At 49.5% G+C, this 8,671-nt stretch overlaps 1 protein-coding gene across 1 annotated transcript in view; it reads left to right on the forward strand.

Moving 5' to 3' along the window:
• The window catches only part of LOC122383641 (hemicentin-2-like), a gene marked incomplete at its 3' end in the record, with an annotated part of 92,804 nt that extends 84,479 nt beyond the window's left edge, over nucleotides 1–8,325 (forward strand). Inside the window, exon 10 of the mRNA XM_043370281.1 lies at nucleotides 8,026–8,325. Coding sequence (XP_043226216.1) covers nucleotides 8,026–8,325 — 300 coding nt within the window. The remainder of the gene's footprint in view (nucleotides 1–8,025) is intronic.
• Nucleotides 8,326–8,671: the final 346 nt, after the last annotated feature.

Raw genomic sequence — 8,671 nt, forward strand, 5'->3', positions numbered from 1 at the left:
TTGTACGCATGCTGTTTTTGTGTTTTTGTTTGTTTGTCATGCTGTCCATGTGCATGCGCCGAGGTAACTATGTGTATGAGTTGTTGGAATTTAGTGTCTATGAGACTGCTCTACATACTTCGATATTTTGCTGATCACTTTGTAATAAGCTGCGATGCATATTCCGTATCACTTCTTAGGGATAGGGTAAAGATGATAAAAAGAGGCTGAACTTGTTTCAAGCATCCAGTGACGCAACCAGTGATGTTTTCTGGTCTTAGATAATGCCTGAGAAGTTCAGTTGAGCTACATTGAGATGCCGTTTTCCCAGCCCAGAATATTAGGCAATGATCCTCATAAAAACAATTTCGACGTCAGCTTCAGAGATTGTGAAACACACACTCAGAGGAATATTGAGCCTATATGGAAGAAATATTGCTATGAAACATGGAACTTCAAGTCAATGATTATTTCTGAGATTTTGATAATTATATCAATTCTTCCCGTCGTCTCGTGTGACGCCGTTCCGTGTCTGTCCCGTGTCCGTCCGTCCTGTGTCCGTCCCGTGTCCGTTTCCGTCCGCTCCGTCCGTCGCGGGCCCGTCCGTTTCCGTCCGCGTCCGTTTGTCGAGCCCGCTGTGTCCGGTAGGCCGGTGAGACCAGTTTGCTGTTCTACCCCCGGGGAACCGTCCACCGGTAATGGGTTGGCCGGCCCGTCCACTGACGGCAATGGCTCTCCATCTGCCGACGCCGGGAAACACCGGGACGCCACCGGGACGCCGCCGGGACGCCACCGGGACACCACCGGGACGCCACCGGGACGACGCCGGGACGCCACCGGGACGACGCCGGAACCCAAACGATAAAGAGACGATAGAGGGATGCCGCCGGGACGACAAAGGGACACATCGGGACGGCAAAGGGACGCCGGCTGGGCAACCCGGGACGCCGCACGGACGACACCGGGACGATACCGGGACGCCACCGGGACACCACCGGGACGCCGCCCGGACGACGCCGGGACGCCGCTGGGACAACACTGGGACGCCGCCGGGACTCGTGGGGGTGTCGCCGGGGCATCCCGGGACATCGGGACTGAGTTAAGGTGTAGACGCCACACTCTACAGAAACATTGGTCTCAAAATAAGCTCGTCTTTATTTCAAATTTTCTCATCGGGTTACCTGTAATTGTAGACTTCATTACTAGTGATGAAAGTGAATGTATCAGTGACTACATCTTTTGCTGCTCCGCTCAACTCTCATTTGAACGCAAATTTCACCAACAATCTAACCCCGTCGTGAGAGTAGGAAACATCGTACCGCGCGCTGAATAAAGCGGAAACACTCCGGATACGTTCATTTCCTTTTACCATTAGTATCTGCTGGATTCGGAAGCTGGCGGAGCCTAATTGGGAAGGGTAGGAGCTGTAAAATCCATTACGATCTGCCGGGATGCAGAGCCGCTGCCAACAATACGCCATACTGTACGGCGAAACCAGGAGAGCGGTTGAAGCGATTTGTTGAAAGATGATGGATGGATGTGTATTCCTTGGAGATTTACGATAGAAAACAAAATTTGTGGTTACAGCGCCCTGCTAGGCGATATGTGCTCTTTTCTTAAAAAAATGTAAGGTTTTATCTGATGAAAGGAGACGAGAGAGTTAGAGAGAGAGAGAGAGAGAGAGAGAGAGAGAGAGAGAGAGAGAGAGAGAGAGAGAGAGAGAGAGAGAGAGAGAGAGAGAGAGAGAGAGAGAGAGAGAGAAAGAGAGAGAGAGAGAAAGAGAGAGAGAGAGAGAGAGAGAGAGAGAGAGAGAGGAGAGAGAGAGAGAGAGAGATCATTCCGGTTTCCTCATAAGGCGTGAAGAGAATCCAGGTATCAGTCATTGGGACTCGTTTCAGGGAAGTTATATCATCATTCATCACAACAACTTTTCGTAAATCACATGTTCGAATTCCCTTTGTGAATCTCAAGGAAGTTCAATCGCTTCGTGTATAAATGGATTGGCATGCACGCAATGACTCTAGAGTACTATGAGAGATTACACGAGTTGTAACTGCCAGTTCAATGAATACCAGAGCACATAGTTCAGCGGCCTCCGGCCTCGGAAAGTCTCCGGGAAACGGTGCCACCCAATCCCCAGTGCAGCCACGTGACAGGCACGCTCTGATGAATGCAGCCGCTCCCATTTTCAGACTCCGCTTGCAACGACGCGAAAACGACCTCAGCGCTACCCGAATATCACGCAAAATCTAAGCGCACTGGCTCGGAATCTGAATGTGGCGTATTACAGATGGTTTCGGCGGCGTTTCGTTTGTGTACCGTGCAGGTAGGCGGCAGGCTACCAATATTGGGGCCCCGGGGGTCGGCAAAGCGCCGTCAACCGCCTGGTGCGATGGGATATGTCCTCAGCGTTATTGGTCGACCGGGTCATGACCTTAACGCGCCCGTAAATCCATCGGCAGGCCACTTAGTGCCCGAGACTAGAAGTGAAGCCGCCAGTCGGGGTACATCGAGGATAAATGTTTGATGACTTGGATTACCACTATGTCTGTATCTGTCAAGCTGAATGAACACGTGCTATACTTTTGCAACGCTTTTTGGTTGAGCTGTTCATGTTCAAAGAAAATGTAATGGATATTCAAAGCTCAAAGGTCATCGGGGTTCGGCAAAAGGCGTGTCACTCTAATGTCAGAATGTGATATTTGATATTTTGACACACCATTGCTCCTTATACCGAAAGGGAAAGCAAATTACCAGAACGAGGCGTTTGAGACCGTTGATCGTTTTCGTATACGGAGGTTCCCTCATACGTAGTTGTCAATAAATGGTCATTTAGGGGGCATCAGCTACCGGTATCCCTTTATCGGCAGCGCAGTGCATCGCCACTTTGATTTAAAGCATTTACCCGGTCCCGGGACTGGGTCCGGGCCCCACGTTCCGCCGCACACCCATGCGCGTTAGTGAGCATCGAGCCCCGTCGGCACCGTGCACTGGGAATCGCGCATTGACATTTTCGTGTTCTCAACCGATTGAGCGGCGTTTTTGCTCCTTCCCGGGGCTGGCGATCGGTGAGGAGAGGGCTTTTCCCAGGACTACCCGAGTGTTATCCGAGAACGTTAGTATCTCTATCATATAAATACACTGAGAGCGAGTAAAGCTCTTTAAGTTTGTCTGTTTCTTCATTGATACTTTGATGAGAACACAATGTATGATATTGGAATGCGGCTGCAGCCTGTTTGAAAAACAATGCTAAAAGTAAGTTCCCAACTGGGCAGTGCTGGATGAGTTTAGCTGCCTTGTTTAATTATGCTTTGCCTGAGCTCCCTTACATGAGCCCAATCAGCCATTTAAGATATATCGATGTCTTTACTTTTTACCAAGAAGATACTCCCCTCGCTACCAGCGAAGAGCTTAATCAATCTTCGTCGTGTTTTTCTGAATTTTTTTTTCAACATACTCTCGAGTGTTTTATACATGCCCTCGGGCATCTACGATCAGCATCACCACATACAATTTTTTTTATAAAAGCTGAGCTTAAGTTCTTATATCCTAAGGTACCTACTTACAATGTTTAAAATCACTTCTTATGAGCTCCTGGCTCAATCCCACAAAAAATATAAGTAGTTTTGTGCAATCCCTCCTTCAGACATAAACAAACGTCATCAGATGTATTTTAGTCTCGAGGGCCGAGCACTCCCAGACTATCGTCAATAGTCATCATCCTGGTAGTTGATATTGCAAACTGAACAGGCTCTATCCGTTTCCCAAGTAAGTCAGCAAATACAAGCATGATATGGTACGATTTGTGTCTGTGAAAAGCTTCATTCATCGTCGGGGATCTGGAAGGGGCCTTTGTTCCTAATAGAAGTACTGTTGGTAGTTTTTGCGTTTTGTACAGGTGTTTTGTTTTGCATAAAAGTGCCATTAATTACCTTTCAAAATGTATGGAGAATAGTATTGTTCATATGTTCAGATACGTAGCACGAATGCGACGGATTAACCCTCGCCCACACATGGGGGGGGGGGTGGTTGCCACCCCCCCCAGGTAGTCTTTCTGCTCTGCACTCAACATTTTTAGAGCTAGAAGGCTGATTTTTCGTATAGCTGCTCCTCTATCCTTTCTTGATGTCCACTGAAAATTTCAAGTTTCTGTGGTTTTTGGTTTCGGAGATATGACCTTGTTTTTCAGGTCATGTCATGACCCAAATGGCCAATTCTCAACATCTTGCGTTGGCTATGGGCCTTGTGAGCTTTTAACACCTTGATTTCGGCCTTTTATACCAATCCTACCTCCCACCTATCATGAAACATGTTGTTCGACGATGTACAGAGGTCAAGGTCAGGGTCAAGGTCAACCTAGGTCATCTAAGATAATTGCGTTTTAGGCAAGCTGAATTGACTTTTTTTGAAATTTTTTGACTACATTTTTGGTAAAAGCTTCTCAGATCATGATTTCATGTAATATGGACACATAAACAATCGGTGCACACATCAGTATACACACAGACACACACAGACATACAAACACATATTATTGACCTTGACCTAACATGACCTGAGATGACCTCAGCAGCAAAAACCTGGTCGGGTAGTGTGACAAAGAGGTTCTAGCTGGCTTGGCACCAGAAAACGGCATCGTCATCGGTATATGACAAGCAGCGCGCTTGATATCCAACGGTGACCTAAAACAGCAACATTTTTTAGTTTGACCTGACCTGGAAGGTCAATGACTGACCTGAGAAGGTAAAACTGGGTATCAATGGATTTGTCTCTTCCCAAAGAATCTTTTGGTCTTTACCGCTAAGCTCTATCTCCAACAGGAACGAAATGGCGCGGGGGGAGGTGGCAACCCCCCCCCCCCCCATGTGCGTTCTAGGATGGGAAAATGGCATGTGCGGGCGAGGGTTAAATGTTGACTTCCATTTCCGATGTGCACTTCGACAACAATAGTTGCAACATAGTCCGAGAACACAACCCATACTGACGAGCTGCATTAAAACTTTCCTGCGCGTCACATGCTGGGCTGTTCGCAAAAGCCACACGGTAAACTTTTACGGCAATGCTAACTTTGCCGATCAGTAATGCATAGCGTCGTCTGTCGACGGACGGCTCGCGCTTCTCTCCGCTGGTGGGACGATGCACGTGGGACGTTTACGCGCACAGGAGCGACGCTCGGCGGGGAGACAAAGCGAGTTCTTCCAGCTCTGTCCTCTGGCGCTGCAGCTCCTCGCTGGGGGGCCGTGCCGGTCACCCTCCCCGCCGGGCCCATTACAGTCTCCGAGTGCGGGCGCCCTCGACCAGCAGACGGGAAGCCATCGGCACCATCAGCCGACACGTGCTCAGCCACCAGCGATAAGAGGAGCCCTCGGAGACGGCGGAATCAGCCGGCCGGAAATGCTACCGCCGCGGCCCGGGCGACCTCGGGGACCCTGGAAGACCGCGGGCGGAACTGGGAGACCGCGGAAGACCACGGCGGAACCTAACAGACCCTGGTAGACCTCAGCCGACCCCGGCAGATCTCAGCAGACCCCGGCAGATCTCAGCAGACCCTGGCAGACCTCAGCAGACCCCGGCAGATCTCAGCAGACCCTGGCAGACCTCAGCAGACCCCGGCAGATCTCAGCAGACCCTGGCAGACCAGGCCGTCTGGCCCGGGCGAACGGTGCTGCAGTATAGGTCATTCACAAACGTAAATTACCGTCGCCCGGCCGCCGGCGTGAACAGTAGGCAATTAACAATCCTGGAAGCCGGCAGCGGACGGCAGCTAAGCTGGACAAAGCTTCCGGCAGGGCTGCGCAGAGACCCTGGTCTGACAGAACTAAGAAGAGCTCTCGGCAGAGCTACACAGTGCACAGTGCTCCCGGCACAGCTGCGCTACATTGAGCTGCACTGAGCTTCCAACAGAGCTGCACTGAGCTCCCGGCAGAGCTGCACTGAGCTTCCAACAGAGGTGCACTGTGCTCCCGGCAGAGCTGCATAAAGCTTCCAACAGAGCTGCACTGAGCTCCCGGCAGAGCTGCATAGAACACCAGATAGAGCTCTAAGCTCCCATCATAGCTACATGCTCGTAGAGCTACTGAACGGTATAATTCAGCAACGGTCGCACGTGCTTGTGTAGACCCTGGAGCCGTTTAGAGGCAGAGGAGTCAGTTCTAACTAAACTATTATCGCATGTTTTCACCAACTGCGCTGTATCTAAGAAGGCAGTGAATGAATGAATGGAGAAAGGAAGGAAGCCCGGCAATGTATCTTGCTACGGCCAGCCTGCATTATTCGTGGCGATACGTTGTATGGGTGCAGCTGAAAGCCTTATCTGTTCAGTTCTCACAGACCTACAAAGAGATCGAACTGCCGGTATGGTCTGTTGTACTAAGTATTTGCCCGCTATACCTGTGCAAGCAGTTGCAAGGGCGTGTCAAGGTGACAGAGTGTGTGTCAGTGCAGCGGTGCCTGCAGAGGGCGAGCTCGTTGTTCCAGGGTGTCTGACCCCGGGCAGGGAGAAAGAGCGAGAACAGAGCGTCGGAGAGAGAGAGAGAGAGGGGGAGGGAGAGCGAAATGGCCAGGCGTTCGGACAGCTTCCATTGTCCATGAAATGAGCCTGTGGAGCGGGGGCGATGGGTGTTGAGCGCCGGCGGCGGGCCCGGGGAAGTGCCGACGGACAGCCGACGTGGATCGCTGGGGGGAGGGGGGGGGGGTCAGAGGGGAGGAAGGGAGAGAGGAGATGAGTATGAAGTCGGGAATACTGTCGAAAATAGATAATTGATAATGTAAGATGAAAGATCTAACTCTAACAGTATATTGTATACAGTTTCACGCCAGCGTATACCTATGTGTCTTTATCAACAGGTATAATATTCATTAAGGTCTTTTTAAAACATAAAATAAGATGAGCAAGCTCAACTCCAAACTCCACTTTGCAGTGAGGCAGGCTCCTTTCTATTTTCCGGAAGCATTTTCTGCTAAATTTATGAATCATTCTCGAAATGATTGTGATAAGGTCCGGGAACGTTTTCTTTAGTACACCCCAAGGTAAGCTTAAACGGCCAAATTACGGCAACTCGACTGAAATATATTAGCTTGTTGTTCTCGTTTTAAAATGTATATGGAGCCACCTCATTTTTGAATAAGTGAATGGTGTACACTGTTTTTTGGCTTTTTATTATTTTGTCTGGTACCGTCGTTTCCCGGGACACTTTCTTCAACAATAATAGCAGGTTTACGCAAATACAAGCGAAAGCATCATCGAAAACTTGTTAATGAGATTTGGCAAATTAAATTATTACGTTGTTATACCCGCTATCTTGATCCTGATCCTGCTAAAAGTTCATCAAACTACGTCAAGAACCTGGCTGCCTATAAGAGTTCCCTGCAGAAGTTTTATAAATCTAGTAGTGTGGAATCCTGAAATATGCGCCTAATTGGTTCCAAGTGGAAATCAGGGACGGAGCTTCTTATTCAGTTGGTGGGGCGGTTGCCCCACCAACTTGCCATTTTGCCCCACCAATGAATGTTTTGCTCCACCAACTCAAGCTGATTAGTACGACTTTGTAGCTTAGCAAACCAATCTTCTTCGCATTGAGGAGGTTTGAATTGTCTGTGTAATGCAAAATATTATCTCTGTACCTAATGAAAAGAATTGATTCAGTGTTATATTGTTCTAACTTAACAATCGGACATTGTAGCTTTGGCAAGTTTTTGCCCCACCAACTTCCCTGGAAAAGCTCCACCTATGGTGGGAATGGGTGTTTCAATAGACGTTTCGTTTTGCACAAAAAGTGACTGAGCACTAGTATTACTCAATACTTTCAAAACCATCGTTACCAACAAATGTGTGTAGTGTGTCTTACTCTGCTGGCCCATCATATTCTTATAAACGGCCACATCACCACCAATATCGTCGGTACCATTTAACTTTTGACACTTTCCTGACCACTGGTCACATATAGTCCCGATCATGCCCCACCCATAGTTACGTTCCTATCTGACTGTCTCTGTGTCTGTGTCTGACAGAGACGTCTGACTGTCCCGCCGTCTCTGTCTTCACAGACGCGCCGGTGTGTGCCGACTCTCAGCGGCTCGTGTACGGCGTCTCGCGCGGCGAGCAGGTCTCGGTGCTGTGCCGGGTCGACTCCGATCCACCTCCCAGCAACTTTGGCTGGACCATGAACGGTTCGGACCACGTTCGTTCTCTGACTGCCGGCGTCGGCCACTGGCCGGCCGGACCTCACACGAGCAGTGTGATAGTGGAGCCACATCATGATCGAGACTACGGCACACTACTGTGCACCAGCTCTAACCGGGTCGGAAGGCAGGCGCAGCCGTGCGCCTTCAAAATCGTGCCCGCAGGTGAGCGAAGTGCGGGGGCAGATGGGGGTGTGGTCGTGATGGGATGGGGATGGAGGGCATTTTGACAAGGAGAGGAAGTGCTGTAATGGAGCAGGGTATAGTTACAGAGTGACAGAGAATGGAATGTCCTTCATAACTGTTATGTCTCATGGTACAGTGAGCTAAGTAGGTAAATGAGTTGTGAACTAGCGTGAAAGACCACATTTCGTCAGGCTAGTTCTGCACAATGTTGCTGGTTTGTACATGGAAACTTGGGTCTTGGAATTTAAGCTGGAACTTCTGGATTCTCTTCACAAAGCCGTCAAAGGAGTGGAACTTCTCCTGAATAGTTCTCTCCTGAAATGTA

This window comes from Amphibalanus amphitrite, unplaced genomic scaffold (genome assembly GCF_019059575.1).
Source record: "Amphibalanus amphitrite isolate SeventyFive unplaced genomic scaffold, NRLGWU_Aamphi_draft 000169F_arrow, whole genome shotgun sequence".
In the NCBI taxonomy this organism is placed as follows: Eukaryota; Metazoa; Arthropoda; class Thecostraca; order Balanomorpha; family Balanidae; genus Amphibalanus; species Amphibalanus amphitrite.